Raw genomic sequence first — 21,035 nt, forward strand, 5'->3', positions numbered from 1 at the left:
TTTCTTTTGGTGTTTTTCAGAGTCATTAGAAAGGCCTCTTTAGTGTTCTAACTTTTCATAACTGTGACCTTAATTGTCTACCGTCTGTAAGCTGTTAGTGTCTTAACGACCGTTCCACAGGTGCATGTTCATTAATTGTTTATGGTTCATTGAACAAGCATGGGAAACAGTGTTTAAACCCTTTACAATGAAGATCTGTGAAGTTATTTGAATTTTTACGAATTATCTTTGAAAGACAGGGTCCTGAAAAAGGGACGTTTCGTTTTTTGCTGAGTTTAGTTACACATCATACATGTTTTTGTTTATATTGAACTGTTTATTAATGAAAATATTGAACAATAAACAACAATAAATAAACGTGATATGTCATATCATATATCAAAGTTGCTATGTGCAGAAATCTCTCTGCCATTTCCTGGTTGCTAAAACTCGAATAGTTTGCCTAATTTCAGTTTATGTGACAAAATAAGCTGAAAACTTAAGAACGGGAAGCATAGACATAACGCACATAGAACATATCTACTGCTTTTTAGACTTGCTTTCAATGAGAATGATAGATCTATAACTCACAATTCTATGTAAATTTGGTCGGGTCGCCCAAAAATTAACATATTGCCACTTAATGTTTATACATTGTTTATAGTACTTAGGCCTGGCAAATTGTCCAGTTGTGATAAGTAAAGTTGTGGTGACATGTTTTGCTGATTTAAAGAGATCTATTATTTTGAATGCTGGAAACTAAGCAAAATGATTTCATATATTGTACAGATCAATAAAAACTAAGAGTGCTATTAAAATGATCTTAGATTTGAGCATCTGTGGCCTCCATTTAAGAAAATCCTCAATTACCTAAGGTGTGTGACCCACCACCTGTATTCGATCCTATGTTGCAAAATTTGAAACGTTTTTTTTTTTTACATTGGATAATAGTAGAGACTCAGAGCTAGAATCAAATGTCTCTTTTTTTTTATTCGTGGCAATACTTGGGAACAGATTTCCCCCCCCAAAAGTATTTTTGCTGAATTCCCACCTGTTGCTAACCCCTGGTCTAGGCAATCTCAATCAAACACAGCTGAAGTATTTTTTATTATTTCAAATATTGTAGTCATTGAACCCAGGTCTGTAAGCAATTAAGTTTTGGGCTCAACTTTCCTGCCACTTTACTATCAATAACCGTAAATATAGGTTTTACAACATGAGGACACTGGGATTCCATTGAATACATTTTAAAATACATAGGCTGGGATTCAGTCTATAAAGCTGTCAACAATGCAGCTTTTAAAGGCAATGTTCCCGCTTTCGCAGTGATCGCATTCATGATAAAGGCTGCAAATGCCGGCTCAATACGAAAAGTACATTTAAAATCAGTTACAGTTACACCAGTCACTGTTCTATAACCTTGCTTGAATTGAGAACTGTTTTCTTTTCAAGAATGGTGTGGTAAAATGGAACACGCCAATGTGATTCTCACCAGCATATTAAAATGTACTGGCTTCAGTGTGTTATATCAGGGAATCATACAGTATATATCTATTCACTGTGTCTCAGCCTCTAACAAGCCTTGAAAAATCGAAACAGTCAGGGAGCATCGAAAATCCCCAAAATGATAGACACAGGAGTATTTGTTTTTACAGTTTGGTGGCAAGCCACGAATGTGGCCCCTGGAGCAATATAAATTTGACACCCCTGACTTAAAGCTTATTTATAATTTTTGAGCTTGCTCTTGTTGAAGATGCTCTGTAACTTGTTTTTAACACTATCCCAGCGTTAGTGTGACCAAATTGTGCTCTTGTACCCTCCCTTTTAGGTCCTGTCAATCTGTCCCAAAGATATGCGAGCAGACATCTGTGTCCACCTTAATAGACAGGTGTTCAATGAGCACCCAGCATTTCGACTGGCCAGTGATGGCTGCTTGCGCTCTCTAGCAGTTGAGTTCCAAACCACACACTGCGCCCCAGGGGACCTCATATTCCACGCTGGCGAAAGTGTGGACACACTTTGTTTTGTAGTATCCGGGTCATTGGAAGTTATTCAGGACGACGAGGTCATCGCCATTCTAGGTAAGCACCACTGGGATCTGTGGCACCCCTGATTAATTCTGAATCAATTAAGGATTAAACTGAGAGGGGCACGTATGTTTGTCTTAAAATACCCTGATGGTGCTGTTCATGGAATGACAATCTATGAAATTGACATTTTGAAGCAATAGATTGATTTTTGTTATTATAGGGAAGGACAGTTATACTATGCTCTCAAGACAAAGTTCAGCAGTGTTTAAAGGGATAGTTCACCCAAATGTCCTTACCCTGTAAGCAGTCTATGGACAAGGTATGAGAGATATCTATGTTTTATATAAAAAAATATATGTATATTTCTTTATTTTGACAGGGAGTCATGTTGAGACGAAGGTCTATTTTTCAAATAATCTCTGTTAGAATACAAAATACACACATCAGTTACGAATACGAAAGGCAAGGGGGGAACACTTCAGCGAGTTTAAAGGTAGCTCATGCAAGGTACACCAATCTGGCCACTGTTCCAAACGCTAACGTTTTACAATTTGTGGCACACATTGTCCAAATGAAAATAAGTAACTTCATTGAGCTACACAATCAATTTGACATACTTTAGGATAATTTGGACATGAAATTAGAAAATGCTGCTATACCTGCTGTCATACCTTGTCCATAGACTGCTTACAGGGTAAGGAAACCAATGTGTAATTTTGGTGAACTGCCCCCAATGTTCGCTGGCTTTGAACACAATCGGTTAAAAATCCACTGATTACGGTGATTGGTCCACTCGAGCCTACTGTGTACTGTATTGTTGCTGACTGTCTGTAAATGTATTTGCTTGTCACTGATGGATTAATCAGAGTAACCAGAGTTTTTTTAAATGTTGTGTTTCATGCCGGCGAACAGCTTTTTAAACACTGCCTATGAATTCGATTTTTTGAGAATCAATACAATAACCATTGAACAGCAGGGAATCTTCCTTGCATGAGTTGCCATTAAAACTCCCTGAAGTGTTCCCTCTACCAAGTTCTAGAGTTTGAATTGTGGAATAACTACACACACAACAATCACTGTGCTCTGTCATTGTGCTTAAAGGCCCAATGCCACTGTTTTTATCTCAATATCAAATCATTTCTGCTTACCAATTAAGTTGAAACAAAAATAGCTTCTGAGCAAAGAACCATTTCTCATGCAAGAATTTTACTCTTGGAGTGGCCTGAGCAGGGAGGGGGAAACTGAAAACAAAATGTTATTGCCAGAGAGGTTTGGAACGCTGTTTCTTATTGGTCTATTAACATTTTTGACTGAACCAAGCCTTTAAGTTTGAAAGGCTGGAGAGGGTGGCAAAGCAACACTTTTCCTTAAGTTACTCTGTTGATGACACTAACCAACTCATTTTTTAAATGCAAACAGATAATTTGTTCGTTCGACAGGGTGGGATCTTTTTGTGTCGGTAAAATGAACTATTTGAAAAATGGTGGTAGAAATGCCTTTATGCACAAATATGTATATAATAAGCATCATATAACTTGGAGTCATGCGATGATATGGTGTGTGGTCCTCACACTACGACCAGAATACGACTCGGGAAACCATGCAGTTTATTAGGCTACACATGAAATAAGTTATGATGAACTTCACAGAGTGGCGAAAGTGCACGGTGATGAGCTTGATGCTACTTTCCAATAAATATTGATGGTCTTATTCTGGTGACATGATGATCAATGCTTGACTGTCATTTGACAAATACAAATATTCTCTTATCCATAATAATCTCATCATGTAAACTAGCCTGCCCGGACAACCCGGACAGCCTACCCGCACTGTATCTGTAAACTGTTGGCTAAAGCGCATGTGCCAAGATCAGAGTAGGCACATTTGCTATTTAATACAACAGTTTTTGCGACAAAATTACACATTGAACTTTAGATTTTGACGTTTGTGTGCACTACATCATCAGGTACTGGTTTTTATCAGCAGAAAGTCCGTTTGGTGGAAACACACCACTGGTGGGAAAATTTGCATATTTTAGAATATTCGCATGAAAATCTGTCACCAATTGGAGGGAAACCTAACTAGTAACAAATTGTTTTTGGGTGAGTTTTTTTCAAAGTAATGCTACTTTTCCTGTTCCCCAGGTAAGGGAGATGTGTTTGGGGATGTCTTCTGGAAGGAAGCCAATCTGGCACATGCTTGTGCCAATGTGCGGGCTCTCACCTACTGCGACTTGCACGTAATTCGGAGAGATGCTCTGCTGAAGGTGTTGGAGTTCTACACTGCTTTTGCCAACACATTCTCCCGCAACCTAATTCTCACCTGCAATTTGCGCAAACGGGTAAGGAATATGCACATTCATTAACACAACAGACAAGACAGCAGCACACCCGATTCCTATCTCAGCTGGTAGAACGTTCTATATTGCAATTCAGCTTCTGCACATTTAGAGTTTTTGGGGCAGGTTCAGTTGATAATTTCATATTTAGAAAAATATGACTGTGTGTGTGTGTGTGTGTGTGTGTGTGTGTGTGTGTGTGTGTTGGTGGGATGCATGATTGCGCTTCATTGTTTAATTCCTCTTACAGAACACTGTTATGAGAAAATTAAAACCGTTTAAAAAAAATTTAACCACATTATGAAGTTTGAGTGACTTAGGCTGAAGTGAGCACATTTACTGTAGGTGAATTCAGTCTGAGGTGTCCAGAATGTGTACACTCTCTTCCTCTCAATGTCTTTCTTCATGTCTCATGTCTCCTTTCCTACGGTTCGTAAGACATTCTACTCGAGCATGAATGCATTGAGTTTATGTTTTCAAATTGAGGTCCATGAGCCTGCAGTATTACGAGCGTGTGTCACATAGGAAGAGAGACCATTTAACTTGTCAAAAATACTTCCCAGGGATACTGTTTGGTCTGAGTTGGTCTGTGTAATTCAATCCATTTAACTATTTTCTACAATAGACTTTCACAGGTCTGTTTGATTTGCACAGAAGCATGTCTTGGGAGGAGGGAGTTGACACTTGATATAGAAATGGTCAGTGCTGTGGTTTGTAGATGACCTCGCTAAGTCAGTCATGACAGCAAACCTGGCTGAGAAGTTCATGAGTGTAGCCAGCGTTGGCTTTGGGATTTCTAAATCTAGAGTCAACTTCCACCAACTCGGACATGCTGCTGTACACACTAGTGGAAAACTTGTATAAACAGGAGACAAAGGGCTGTGAAACATGGGTTTGATTCTAGACACATGAAAAGTGGGATGTATACAGAGGGTACGGGGCAACAGAAGACGAACAGCAGAGGGGCTAATGACCTTGGAGATGGGAAAAGGGCCGATAAGCCGGGGGGAAAGTTTGTCGCCAGGCACGAGGTGGGAAGGATGGTCTCGGGTTCCGGGGTTGTAGCCATGGGGCTATAGCGGCATGACAGTGCATCCTGCTTGACATTCTTGGATCCCAGTCGATATGAGAGGGAGAAGTTGAATTGTGGGAAAAGCAGGGCCCACCTAGCCTACCTGAAATTGAGATGCTTGGCGGTGCGGAGATATTCCAGGTTCTTGTGGTCGGTCCACACAATGAATGGATGTTCCGCCCTCTCCAGCCAGTGCCTCCACTCCACCAACGCCATCTTCACAGCGAGAAGCGGTCCTTGCCCTCCGCAGGAATGGCAGACAGGTCCGGGGAAACTTCCAAGCTCACAGGAAGACGTCCTGGGGCAGGCTGCGCTGACTTCAGCGTGGCACCAGCAGACCAGTCAATAAGAGGATTTGTGTTGCTGGAGCCAAGAGAATCCCAATACCACGGGAACCTGAGGAGACTTAATGTGCAGGAATTGGATCGTCTCGCTGTGGTTCCCTGACACACGTAGGTTGATGGGGGTGGTATTGTGGGTGACCCGGCCTATAGAGAGCCTGTCCAGCGCTCTAATGTCCATGGGAATGGAGAGGGGCTGACTGGGGATGCCCACCTCGGATGTAAAGGTACCGTCCATAAAACTCTCATCGGCCCCAGAGTCGATGAGTACCCGTAGAGATTTTGACTGGTTCCCCCACACCAAACTGGCATGAAAATGGGTTTGAGTAAGGGGAGAGGAAATGTTCTCCGCATGGCCCACCAGAGTACTCGCTCCTACTGGTGAGCCTGGTCTTTTAGTGGACAGGTGGAGACGAAATGACTAGTCCCACAATACAGGCAACTCTTAGTGTGAAGCCTGTATAGCCATTTGGCTGGAGACAGCCTAGCTCTGCCTAGTTGCATTGGCTCGGAAAGAGGTGAATCGGCAGACTTCGGAGACTCTCATGGGAACTCTGGTAGCCTCGCGTTCTCTCGGCAATGGAGCTGTCGGGGCATTCCGGGATGCATCGGAGGCGTGGTGGAATCCTTGGGCGGGCGAGTGAAATTGTATCACCTCTCTTTCCTTCGTTCCCATAGTTGCCCATCGATCCGAATGGTCAAGGCGATGAGCGAGTCGAGATCCTTCGGTAGTTCCCGGGCTGCGAGCTCGTCCTTTACTTACTCCGATACTCCGTGCAGGAACATGTCGAACAGCGCTTCAGGGTTCCAGGCACTCTTAGCTGCCAACATGCGCAAATCCACCGTATAGTCTGCCACACTGCGGGAGTCTTACCGAAGCTGGAGTAACTTCTGGGCAGACTCTCTCCCGGACAATGAAGCATCGAAAACTTTCTTTACCTCCGCCACGAACTCCTCCAGACTGAAGCATACGGATGACTGTTGTTCCCATACTGGCATAGGCCAGGCGAGAGCCCTCCCGGACATCAGCGTGATGCGGTACGCTATCGTAGAGCGGTCCGAGGGGAAGGAGGAGGGCTGCAGCTCGATGATGAGGGAACACTGAGGAGAAACCCCCGACAGGTGCCGAAGCTCCATCAAAGTGTTCTGGGGGAGGTAAGCGGGAGGCGTAATTGCTAACAGCCGTGTTACTGAGGGGCTGGGAGGTTACCATTGTTGTAGGCTGCCTAACAGAAAACCTGCGGAATTGCTCCAGCAATGTGTTGAATGCTAGGTCATGTCGTTCGGCCAAGGTCTGGAACCCTTCCATGAGACCATGAAGCATTCCAATGGTGGCTCCTTGGGAGGAGATGGCGTTGTGTGTAGATTGCTGAGGGAAAAAAAACGATTTAATCAATTTTAGAATAAGGCTGTAACGTAACAAAATGTGGAAAAAGTCAAGGGGTCTGAATACTTTCCGAATGCACTGTATCTACTACTGTATCTTGCATTTTGTACTGAGTGGAGGTACAGAGTGGCAGACAGGCTCGTGGTCAAGGCAGGCAGAATGGTCAGGCATGCGGGTACAGAGTCCAGAAACAGGCAAGGGTCAAAACCGAGAGGATTAGAAAAAGGAGAATAGCAAAAAGCAGGAGAACGGGGAAAATGCTGGTTGACTTGGAAAATCATACAAGACGAACTGGCACAGAGAGACAGGAAACACAGGGATAAATACACTGGGGAAAATCAGTGACACCTGGAGGGGGTGGAGACAATCACAAGGACAGGTGAAACAGATCAGGGCGTGACAGATGTTTGGGTTGTCAACTGGATTTGTTATGACATTCTTGATTTCTTGATTATTATTTGTGCACTTTTTTGACATTTTTGCTTCACTGTTAGGAGCTAGTAACACGAGCATTTCGCAGCACCCACTATAACATATGCTAAACTGTGTACGCAACCATTAAACTTTGATTTGATTAAACCTGCTCCATACATTCCATTATAATGTAGTAAAATCCCATGTTGGGTTTATTGAGGCCAATTATATTACTTGATACATTTAGTATTCTAGTATCAGACCAATCTGCTATGGCCCCATAGTAAGAATATATTTTAATGTAGAGTAATTATGTGTTATGATATGCATTCCTATGGAATTTTACATCACAAAATTGAATCTTCAAACATATAAAATGGACATTTACATTGACAACTGCGGCCTCTGATTGGCTGAATTCCCAGGGCGGGAGGTGTATGTCAAAAACCGAATGACTGCTGCACATGCTGCCACTTTTTTGAACAGATTAAATTATACTATTTAGAAGGAGCAGCCAGCACCAGGGAGAACGGTTGGCACTAGTTACCACAGCTATCAAGTCATATAGCCCGCATATTTCTACAATGTATTGTATTACAATCTGATTTTAAACCTAACCCTAACCCTAACCTTAACCCTAATATTAACCACACTGCTAACCTTATGCCTAACCTTAACATAAGACCAAAAAGGTAATTTTGGTTTTCATTAATTTTATACGATTTAGCCAATTTTTACTTTGTGCTTGTGGTAACTAGTGGAAACCAGGGAGAACGCAACAAGCATGCAGATGCAATAAGTGAAAACACATTATCTAACTGGGGATAGCTAGTTAACATAATGTCACAAAGCATGATGCATTAGCCAGTTAACTTTCATTCAGAAATAATTTCATATTTCCCGATTTAGTCAGATATTAGTTTAGAAAGACTTGAAATTGGCATGGAATCTAACTAGCTAGCAAGCTCCAGCTATGCTTATCAAAGGTTAATTTGACAAAAAAAAAAGACCAAACTATTTATCAATGTTTCTCAAAATTACTGTAGCTGGCTAATTAATTTCATCATGCTTTGTGATACACCCTGTTTGTGGCCTGATCACCTTCAGTAGAACCTGATGAAAAACATGGGGGAAGCTTTTTCGTCCTACTAGATCCACCATGAGAAGGTTCTAGCTAGTGTATCCCTCGGACTCTTTCCTTCGACTCTTGTTGGATCTAGTTGTCCAGTTTATCAGGTCCCATGCTCCAATGACTGTTAAGATTTGTTTATTTAGAAGTTAATAACAATTTGTTTTTTGCTTTTGCGCCATCTGTACCTGATGGCACAGATCTAGTCTCACGTGAGGAAGTAAACCGTCAGGCACGACAGCCTCATTGGGATGGAGACTAGAGCAGACCCAGTAGTTCTGACTGAAGTGATGCACATTTAAGCACCTCCAAGATGGTCCATTTACTGGCATAGGATGCCATAGGATGCCACCTTTCTAACAAGTCAGTTTGTCAAATTTCTGCCCTGCTAGAGCTGCCCCGGTCAACTGTAAGTGCTGTTATTGTGAAGTAGAAGCATCTAGGACCAACAACGGCTCAACCACGAAGTGGTAGGCCACACAATCTCACAGAACAGGACCACTGAGTGCTGAAGCGCGTAGTGCATAAAAATGGTCTGTGGATTATCTGTCAGAGTAGAGAAACACACGCTTTTGTATTACTCCAGGTCAAAATTCTACAAAAAAACAGCACCATATGCATGTCAGGTAAAATAACACAAAGTTCATCTCCCAGGACAAACTAGCTAGCAACAGCTTGCTAGCTAAATGCCAATGAATGTTGTGTGTTTTGACCTGCCCGAAATTAATATACCATAATTTCCGGACTATTAAGCGCACCTGAATATAAGCCGCACCCACTGAATTTAAAAAAAAAGTATTATTTTGAACATAAATAAGCCGCACGTCTATAAGCCACAGGTGCCTACCGGTACATTGAAACAAATGAACTTTACACAGGCTTTAACGAAACACGGCTTGTAACAAAAATAGGCTTTAACTAAACACGGCTTGTAACAAAAAATAAAAAATTTGCAGTAAGCTTTGTCTTTTTGCACTGAGTCAATTCCTCACGCTGCTGTTTCCAACGTCTTATCGACTCATTAAGACCAAGCTCCTGTGCAGCAGCTCTATTTCCTTTTCCAACAGCCAGATCAATCGCCTTCAACTTGAAAGCTGCATCATATGCATTTCTCCGTGTCTTTGCCATGATGAGGGTGACAAAATGACTACCGTAATCAGAATGATTGGAAGTTTGAGAGCGCTCGATTTAATCTAAACAGTAAACGAAAAAGTTGTTTGACCTTAACCCGTTCGGCAATTTCATTGGTCTAATGAAAGCTTCATGCTGCCAAAAAACTGAGCACGTCACAGAATGTGTTTTTTTGGAGAAAAAAAAATTGAAAGCGGGAAAAATCCATATATTAGCCGCGTCATTGTTTAAGCCGCGAGGTTCAAAGCTGGGAAAAAAGTTGCAGCTTATAGTCCGGAATTTACGGTAATTGAGTTTGGTATTTTAACCTGCATGTCATGATTGTGCCTGTTGTGGATAAACAAAATATAAATGTGCACGATGGTGTGAAATTGCATTAGTTACAAAATTTATTGGGATTTCCATAAATGGCTACCACTTTGGACATCGTTTGTTAGAGTATTCCTTGAGCCTACAGTATGTGTGAAGATAATGTGTCTTGGGTATCATTTTAAATGTTGTCAAAAAGGGGAGTGTAGCTAAGATTGACAAGGCACATTTCTCTCCAGAATGTGCTCTCCTCCCAATTCGTGTGCATTCATTGTTTCATAACATTGTGTGAATTGTTTGCCCTTTGTTAGTGTCTATCAATTCCCCATTACATATATCACCAGTAGTACATTTACCGTTAATCCCCATCATTTCTAATGTAAAATGTTTATTTGTGTAACGTGGGTCGTATAAAGGGGACCAAGGCGCAGCGTGTATAGTGCTCATATTCACTTTTATTATGAAGACACTACAACAAAACGATCGACAACAGTTCCGTCAGGTGAAATACACTAAACAGAAAACTACCCACAAAACCCAGGAAGAAAAACCCCTACTTAAATATGATCTCTAATCAGAGACAATGAGGATCAGCTGCCTCCAATTAGAGATCAATCCCAACATAGAAATAGAAAAACACAAAAACACCCCCTGTCACGCCCTGACCTACTCTATAGAAAATTACATCTTACTAGGATCAGGACGTGACAGTACCCTCCCCCCCAAAGGTGCAGACTCCGAATGCAACAAATCAAAACTCAACAAAACAACCACAAAAACCAAAGGGAGGGTAGGGAGGGTGACAAATCTATGGCGGCTCAAATGCAACACCCAGAACCTTCCTCTTCTCCCGATCCTCCAGCAACGGAGGTGGCTCTGGCTCAGGGTGAAACCTCCATTCTGCCCGTAGATTCCTCTGCTTCTGTAACATAAGCCTGTAGATCATTATTGGAGGAATCGGATTGTAGATCCTTACCGGAATCACTGTGCTGTAGACCACCACTGGAGGCTCCGGGCTGAGGAGCGTCGCTGGAGGCTCCGGGCTGAGGAGCGTCGCTGGAGGCTCCGGACTAGGGATGCGCATTGGAGGTCTGATGCGTGGGACTGGCATAGGTGGCGCCAGACTGGTAACACGCACCTCAGGTCGAGTGCGGGGAGCAGGCACAGGACGTACTGGGCTATGGAGGCGCACTGGAGGGAGAGTGCGAGGAGCAGGAATCGGTCTCACCGGACTGGGGAGACCCACTAAAGGCCGAGTGCTCACAGCAGGCACTGGCTGTACCGGGTTATGGATACGCACTGAGAGGAGAGTGCGAGGAGCAGGCACAGGACATACTGGGCTTTGGAGGTGCACTGGAGAGAGAGTGCGAGGAGCAGGAATAGGACATACCGGGCTGTTGAGACTTATTGGAGACCTGGTGTGTATCGCCGGTATCACTTGTTCCGGAACTTCCACACACTTTTCAGGTTGAGTACGGGGAGCTGACTCAGGTGGCACCAAACTGACGACACGTTCCTTTGGGAAAAACTTGTGCGTCCTCAACCAACTCAATAGCTCTCCCATTTCTCCCTTCTCCAAATTGCTCCCCGGCTCTGCCGACTGCTCCATGTGCCCCGTTTTTGTAGCCTCTCGTGCTTCCCAGGTAGGCTCCGATAACGCTCAATTACCTGGCCCCAAGTCCAGTCTCTCCTCTCTATCCACTCCTGATGTGACCAGGTGTCCATCTCCTCCCGAGCACGCTGCTTGATCCAGTTGTGGTGGGTAGTTCTGTAACGTGGGTCGTATAAAGGGGACCAAAGCGCAGCGTGTATAGTGCTCATATTCACTTTTATTATGAAGACTCTAGAACAAAATGACTGACAACAGTTCCGTCAGGTGAAATACACTAAACAGAAAACAACTACCCACAAAACCCAGGAATAAAAACCCCTACTTAAATATGATCTCTAATCAGAGGCAACGAGGATCAGCTGCCTCCAATTAGAGATCAACCCAAACAATCCCAACATAGAAATAGAAAAACTAGAACTTAAACATAGAAATAGAAAACATAGAAAAACACAAAAACACCCCCTGTCACGCCCTAACCTACTCTACTATAGAAAATGACATCTTACTAGGATCAGGACGTGACAATTTGATTATGGTAATTGTTTTATTTCTGTTAATGCATTTGATGTGTTATTATTACAGTCGTTGCATTTGCAGAGCTCACAACCTATGTTACACCTTTCTTCAATTAATCTCTCCTCGTTTGTCTTTCAAGCACCCACATGGGTCTGTATCTTCCTGATATCCAATAAGGAGGGGACTTGTGGAGCGTCTCAAATAGAATCAAGTTCTATTTTAGATCCTGGCTACAAAGACGCTCATTCACGCTTGCGAGCGGTGTGGGGGAAATGATTAAATAACATGTATTTGTAAAAACAGTGCAGGTCCAATTGATCTTCTAAAGTTTTCAACTTTGTTTCCAAAAGGATCCTTTTGGTTGTCTTGTTCGTCCATGGGCCCACAACCTCCCAGTTGCTTGGGGATATGTTGATTTATCAAGTTTAGAGGCTTGAACCTTTGTTGTCTGGTTTCTATATTTTATACTGAACAAAAATATAAAGCAACAATTTCAACTATTTCAACGATTTTACTGAGTTACAATTTATATAAGGAAATCAGTCAATTGAAATACATGAATTAAGTCTTCATCTATGGATTTCACGACTGAGCAGGGGCGCAGCCATGGGTGGGCCTGGGACGGCATAGGCCCATCCACTTGGGAGTCAGGCGCACCCACTGGGAAGCCAGGCCCAGCCAATCAGAATGAGTTTTTCCCCACAAAGGGCTTGATTATAGACAGAAATAATCCTCAGTTTCATCAGCTGTCCGGGTGGCTGGTCTCAGACGATCCCACAGATGAATAAGACGGATGTAGAGGTCCTGGGCTGGCAGGGTTACACATGGTCTGCGGTTGTAAGGCCGTTTGGAATATTAAATTCTCTGGCAACAGCTCTGGTGGACATTCCTGAAGCTAACAGGCAAATTGCACGCTCCCTCAATACTTGAGACATCTATGGCATTGTGTTGTGTGACATAACTGCATATTTTAGAGTGGCCTTTTATTGACCCCAGCACAAGGTGCGCCTGTGTAATGATCATTCTGTTTAATCAGCTTCTTCATATGCCACACCTTTTAGGTGGATGGATTATCTTGGCAACGGAGAAATGCTCACTAACAGGTAGGTAAACATATTTGTGCACAAAATTGGAGTAAAATAAGCTTTTTCTGCATAAGGCACATTTCTGGGATCTTTCAGTTTAGCTCATTAAACATGGGACCAACACTTTACATGTTGCATTTATATTTTTGTTCAGTATATATGGATACTCTATGGAGGAGTTAGTTGAATCAAAATGAAATTATGAGTTGAATATTTTCAGGGCAGTGTTGATAAAATTGGTCAAATAAACCATAAGAGATCATTAATTGAAAAAATACCCTTTTGTTAGATATTACATGGTCTCGATTACAGAAAGATAAAATACTCTCTCAAGTGTATGTGTGTGCCAGTGTATGTGTGGTTTGGGTGGGTAAGTCGGTGGAGGAGGAAGTGGGAGGGTACTTGATCTGGTTTGGGAAGAGGGGAAGCTCGGCTTGGGTGAGTTAAAGGGGGGAGGAAAACTGGGAGGGGGAAGTGGAGAGGGATAAGCTTGGCTTGGGAGAGGGTGAAAATAAGGATGTATCTATACTACAATGTAATTGTTTTTTTTTGTGACTTGCAAACCTTCTGTAAAATGAATAAGTTCTGGCCCGATTAGGAGAGGACGTCGAGTCATTATTATAATTTTTTTGCCATTATAGCTAACATCCAATGGTGGTCATTGGTTAGAGTGGAGATGTGCTCTAGCCGAGGGATTGGGACGGGGTAGCTGGGAGGGCATCAGACACGTTGTGTGGTGCCTCTCAACTCATCTCACTCTGACCTTTCGGTGCACCCACTCTCCCCACCAGCCAATATACTTTCATTGACAAGGTATTACAAACTGAGCACAGTACTTAAGTGGCAGGCCTTCTCCAATGTATTTACAATGACATGATCCACAGACTGTTGGTACATTCGGAGAGGAGTTGGAGCTTAAAAAACATAAAAAAAGGCGCAGCGCCTCAAAGTGCAAAGAAGTCCTTTGCTTTTTGTTCTTTTGTGTTCTCTGTTAAATGTTTGCTCAGCCTACATGTTCACATGTTCTATATACACTGCTCAAACAAATAAAGGGAACACTTAAACAACACAATGTAACTCCAAGTCAATCACACTTCTGTGAAATCAAACTGTCCACTTAGGAAGCAACACTGATTGACAATAAATTTCACATGCTGTTCTGCAAATGGAATAGACAACAGGTGGAAATTATAGGCAATTAGCAAGACACCCCCAATAAAGGAGTGGTTCTGCAGGTGGTGACCACAGACCACTTCTCAGTTCCTATGCTTCCTGGCTGATGTTTTGGTCACTTTTGAATGCTGGCGGTGCTTTCACTCTAGTGGTAGCATGAGACGGAGTCTACAACCCACACAAGTGGCTCAGGTAGTGCAGCTCATCCAGGATGGCACATCAATGCGAGCTGTGGCAAGGAGGTTTGCTGTGTCTGTCAGCGTAGTGTCCAGAATATGGAGGCGCTACCAGGAGACAGGCCAGTACATCAGGAGACGTGGAGGAGGCCGTAGGAGGGCAACAACCCAGCAGCAGGACCGTTACCTCCGCCTTTGTGCAAGGAGGAGCACTGCCAGAGCCCTGCAAAATGACCTCCAGCAGGCCACAAATGTGCATGTGTCTGCTCAAACGGTCAGAAACAGACTCCATGAGGGTGGTATGAGGGCCCGACGTCCACAGGTGGGGGTTGTGCTTACAGCCCAACACCGTGCAGGACGTTTGGCATTTGCCAGACAACACCAAGAGTGGCAAATTCGCCACTGGCGCCCTGTGCTCTTCACAGATGAAAGCAGGTTCACACTGAGCACGTGACAGACGTGACAGAGTCTGGAGACGCTGTGGAGAACGTTCTGCTGCCTGCAACATCCTCCAGCATGACCGGTTTGGTGGTGGGTCAGTCATGGTGTGGGGTGGCATTTCTTTGGGGGGCCGCACAGCCCTCCATGTGCTCGCCAGAGGTAGCCTGACTGCCATTCGGTACCGAGATGAGATCCTCAGACCCCTTGTGAGACCATATGCTGGTGCGGTTGGCCCTTTGGTTGCTCCTAATGCAAGACAATGCTAGACCTCATGTGGCTGGAGTGTCAGCAGTTCCTGCAAGAGGAAGGCATTGATGCTATGCACTGGCCTGCCCGTTCCCCAGACCTGAATCCAATTGAGCACATCTGGGACATCATGTCTCGCTCCATCCACCAACGCCACGTTGCACCACAGACTGCCCAGGAGTTGGCGGATGCTTTAGTCCAGGTCTGGGAGGAGATCCCTCAGGAGACCATCCGCCACCTTATCAGGAGCATGCCCAGGCGTTGTAGGGAGGTCATACAGGCACGTGGAGGCAACACACACTACTGAGCCTCATTTTGACTTGTTTTAGGGACATTACATCAAAGTTGGATCAGCCTGTAGTGTGGTTTTCCACTTTAATTTTGAGTGTGACTCCAAATCCAGACCTCCATGGGTTGATAAATTGGATTTCCATTAATTATTTTTGTGTGATTTTGTTGTCAGCACATTCAACTATGTAAAGAAAAAAGTATTTAATAAGATTATTTCATTCATTCAGATCTAGGATGTGTTGTTTTAGTGTTCCCTTTATTTTTTTGTGCAGTGTATTTGGTATAATAATAATTTGCAATGCTCGCGCACACAACGTGGCCGGACTGTGCCTTCACTGTGGCCTCCGCAATGGATGATTCTAGGCACGATTCAGACAGTTGCCACGCGTGCTATGAATAATAAATACATTTGTGACCACTCTGCAAAAAAAATCTCAGCCGACCAACAGCCTATCGACCAAACAATCGACCAGTCGGCGAAATGGGGTCAGCCCTGATTCAAACAGAACCAACTTCAAAGGAAACAAGCACTCATTGAGATCAGGTGTGGATAATTAGTGTGTGGGGCTAACACACTTAGCAAGATAGAGGATAGAGCGAGTTTTATTGATACTGAGAACAGAATGTATATGACAGTACCTGTCAAAAGTTTGGACACACCTACTCATTCAAGGGTTTTTCTTTATTTATTTTAATTTCTAATTTGTAGAATAAAAGTGAAGACATCAAAACTATGAAATAACACATATGGAATCATGTACTACCCAAAAAGGTGTTGCCACCCTTTGCCTTGATGAGTGCTTTGTACAGTCTCAGCATTCTCTCAACCAGCTTCACCTGGAATACTCTTGAAGGAATTATGCTGAACACGTGTTGGCTGCTTTACCTTCACTCTGCGGTCCAACTTATCCCAAACCATCTCAATTGCGTTGAGATTGGGTGATTGTGGAGGCCAGGTCATCTTCTGCAGCACTCCATCGCTTTCCTTCTTGGTAAAATAGCCCTTACACAGACTAGAGGTGTTGGGTCATTGTCCTGTTGAAAAACAAATGATAGTCCTAAGTGCAAACCAGATGGGATGGTGTATCGCTGCAGAATGTTGTGGTAGCCATGCTGCATAAATGTGCCTTGAATTCTAAATAAATCACAATGTCACCAGCAAAGCACCCCCACACCATCACACCTCCTCCTCCATGCTTTACAGTGGGAACCACACATGTGGAGATCATCCGTTCATCTACTCTGCGTCTCACAATGACACGGCGGTTGGAACCAATAATCTCAAATTTGGACTCATCAGACCAAAGGACAGATTTCCACCGGTTCAATGTCCATTGCTCGTGTTTCTTGGGTCAAGCAAGTCTCTTCTTCTTATTGGTGTCCTTTAGTAGTGGTTTCTTTGTAGCGATTCAACCATGAATGCCTGATTCACACAGTCTCTCCTCTGAACAGTTGATGTTGAGATATGTCTGTTTCTTGAACTCTGTGAAGCATTTATTTGGGCTGCAATCTGAGGTGCAGTTAACTCTAATGAGCTTATCCTCTGCAGCAGAGGTAACTCTGGGTCTTCCTTTCCTGTTTCACCATAGCGCTTGATGGTTTTTGGGACTGCACTTGAAGAAACTTTCAAAGTTCTTGAAATTTTCCGTATTGACTGACCTTCATGTCTTAAAGTAATGATGGGTGATTGTGATTGCTTATTTGAGCTGTTCTTGTCATAATATGGACGTGGTCTTTAACCAAATAGGGCTATCTTCTGCATACTCCCCCTACCTTGTTACAATACAACTAATTGGCTCAAATGCATTAAGAAGGAAAGAAATTCTACAAATTAACTTTTAACAAGGCACACATGTTATTTGAAATGCATTCCAGGTGACTACCTCATGAAGCTGGTTGAGAGAATGCCAAGAGTGTGCAAAGCTGTCATCAAGGCAAAGGGTGGCTACGTTGAAGAATCTCAAATATAAAATACATTTTGATTTGTTTAACACTTTTTTGGTTACTACGTGATTCCATGTGTTATTTCATAGTTTGATGTCTTCACTATTATTCTACAATGTAGAAAATAGTAAAAATAAAGAAAACCCTTGAATGAGTAGGTGTGTCCATATGTTTTTAAATAATATTCTTAGAACGTTCTCTGAAATTTACAAAAGTTTTCTTGTGTGTTTTTATGGAAAGTTTTTACGTTTTCTGAACAATTTGAGAACATGACTTTAAATAGAATCATGAGAAAACCTGTAGGAAAAGTTATGCTGAAGTACTGAAATTACCACAGAAGAACATTTGTTTCTTAAAGTTCTCTGAACTATTTGAGAACATTGTCAATGTCAAACCAGTGGGAGAATGTTCCTAGAACATTACCAACATATAAATTAAATGTAACCACATTTGAACTTTTAGAAAATGTTCAGTTAAACTATGACATTTTTTTTTGTTAAGTTCCTTAAATGTGCTGAGAATGTTCCAAAACCAAGCAACTATCCTGCATCCTTCCCTGAACAATCATGCTCTCATCAAGCTTTAAGAAAAATACACTATACAGTGAATTCGGGAAGTATTCAGACCCCTTGACTTATTCCACATTTGTTACATTACAGCCTTATTCTAAATTGATTAAATTGGGGTTTTCCCTCATTAATCTACACACAATACCCCATATTGACAAAGCAAAAAAACTTTTTTTTTGCAAATGTATTTAAAATAAAAACCGGAAATAATACATTTACATACGTATTCAGACTCTTTACTCAGTACTTTGTTGAAGCACGTTTGGTAGCGATTAAAACCTTGAGGCTTCTTAGGTATGACGCTACAAGCTTGGCACACCTGTATTTGGGGGTTTCTCACATTCTTCTCTGAAGATCCTCTCGAGCTCTGTCAGGTTGGATAGGGAGCGTCGCTGCTCAGCTATTTTCAAGTCTTTCCAGAGATGTTCGATTGGGTTCAATTCAGGGCTCTGGCTGAGCCACTAAAGGACATTGAGATTTGTCCCGAAGCCACTCCTGCATTGTCTTATCTGTGTTGTTAGAGTCATTGTCCTGTTGGAAGGTGAACCTTTGCCCCAGTCTGAAGTCCTGAGCACTCTGGAGCAGGTTTTTGTTATGGATCTCTCTGTACTTTGCTCCATTCATCTTTGCCTCAATCCTGACTAGTCTCCCAGTCCCTGCCACTGAAAAACCTCCCCACAACATGATGCTGCCGCCACCATGCTTAACTGTAGGGATGGTGCCAGGTGTCCTCCAGACGTGACACTTGGCATTCAGGCCAAAGAGTTCAATCTAGGCTTCATCAGACCAAAGAATCTTGTTTCTCAGGGTCTGAGAGTTCTTTAGGTGCCTTTTGGCGAACTCCAAGCGGGCTGTCATGTGCCTTTTACTGCGGAGTGGCTTTTGTCTGGCCACTCTACCATAAAGGCCTGATTGGTGGAGTGCTACAGAGATGGTTGTCCTTCTGAAAAGTTATCCCATCTCCGTAGAGGAACTCTAGAGCTCGATCACGGTGACCACCGGGTTCTTGACCAAGTCCCTTCTCCCCCAGTTGCTCAGTTTGGCCAGGCAGCCAGCTCTAGGAAGAGTCTTGGTGGTTCCAATCTTCTTCCATTTAAAAATGATGGAGGCCATCGTGTTCTTGGGGACTTTCAATGCTGCAGAATTTCTTTGGGTACCCTGACATGCACTGTCAACTGTGGGACCTTATATAGACAGGTGTGTGCCTTTCCAGATCATGTCCAATCAATTGAATTTACCACAGGTAGACTCCAATCAAGTTGTAGAAGCATATCAAGGATGATCAATGGAAACAGGATGCACCTGAGCTCAATTTTGAGTCTCAATGCAAAGGGTCTGAATACTTATGTAAATAAGGTATTTCTGATTTTTATTTGTAATACATTTACAAACCTGTTTTCGCTTTGTCATTATTGGGTATTGTGTATAGATTGATGAGGGGGAAAAAAAATGTAATCAATTTTAAAATAAGGCTGTAACATAACAAAATTAGAAAAGTGTCAAGGGGTCTGAATACTTTCCGAATGCACTGATCTAAGTAATACTGTATATAATCAAAGCATCACTAAGGGCAGCACAGAAACCCAGAGTCAAAAAGAGTCCAGAGATGGAGAAAAAGGGGATGGAGACGATTTCATTATATGTACGCCCATCAGATATATATTACTCAATATCCTATCACAGATGTCACGTTGGGAGTCGTCTGTGAATTGTTGGATATTTCAGTAGGCCAGTAACCAGAGCTTTGCTGTTTTGGACCCAATAACGGACAAGGAAAAATTTGGCGGGAGTAAGCTGGCAACTGGAGGGTTGATGGCATCAGAGTTTCAGGTGCAACCTTCTGCCTTTATGCCCTTGAGCAAGCCATTGGCTGTCATTGTAAATAACAATTTGTTCTTAACTGACTTGCCTAGTTAAATAAAGGTACAAAAAAAACAACCATGGAAGTGTGCTGCGTTCATGACCAAGTGGGAATTTGTCACATACGACTGGGACAAATCCACTTGAACGGTCCTCCAACTGGTAATTAGTAGTGAGAAACTCGTCTGTTTTTCCTGAGCAATGTTCCCTCTAATCTGCAGGAAACGCAACTCCCCGGGACTGCCGCACAGAAGAAATATCAACCTGCACGAGATTGAACAACTTCACTCAACTTTCTAGAGTTTTCCCCTTTAGTGAACGCACTACGTTTCCCTTTACTGTGGGAATTGTGATCGAATCAACGCAATATTATCCACTTTCAATGCAACATACGGAAACAAAACAAACTATGCAAGACTTCGTTCGCAGAACTAACTATGCAAGAGATTTTGTTGTAGGCATCGGAGTAGGATTCTATTGCATTGACACTCAAGACTCAGCCCGTACTCTACACAGACCAGCGCAGAAAAAACAATCAGAGCTACAGTAGGCCTATATGCAAATAGGCCATTGCCATATATGGATCTGTGCCATTCACATGGAGCTGGACTGTGTTTACAGCATGAGCGGTCATGAGTAGATACACTTGTTTTGAGATCAAAGCGAGAGCTGCATGTTGCCAAGTGTGCACATTTGTTCTTATCCTTTGTACATTTCTAGACATCTTTCACAATTGTTTTGTCTTAAAGGGGCATTTTTGTATTTAAAAAAAGTCTTGAAGAAGCTAAATAGCCAATAGGCAGAGGGTAACATGATTTGTCTGATTCTCTGTAATAATGGTATGGGAATAATAATGCATTTTATTTTGTAAAGTGGTTTCTTGCATCAAACAACAGTGGTCCTTTATATCTCAGTTGGTAGAGCAAGGTGCTTGTAATGCCAGGGTAGTGTGTTCAATTCCTGGGACCACCCATACATAAAATGTATGTATG

General features: G+C 42.8%; 1 protein-coding gene across 1 annotated transcript in view; it reads left to right on the forward strand.

Moving 5' to 3' along the window:
* kcnh5a (potassium voltage-gated channel, subfamily H (eag-related), member 5a) overlaps nt 1-21,035 on the forward strand; it is a 98,905-nt gene that overhangs the window by 67,993 nt on the left and 9,877 nt on the right. The window contains exons 9-10 of the mRNA XM_082961485.1: nt 1,808-2,060; nt 4,154-4,350. Of these exons, the coding sequence (XP_082817611.1) occupies nt 1,808-2,060; nt 4,154-4,350 (450 nt within the window). The remainder of the gene's footprint in view (nt 1-1,807; nt 2,061-4,153; nt 4,351-21,035) is intronic.

Source organism: Salmo salar, chromosome 15 (assembly GCF_965601325.2).
Source record: "Salmo salar chromosome 15, fSalSal1, whole genome shotgun sequence".
Taxonomy (NCBI): Eukaryota; Metazoa; Chordata; class Actinopteri; order Salmoniformes; family Salmonidae; genus Salmo; species Salmo salar.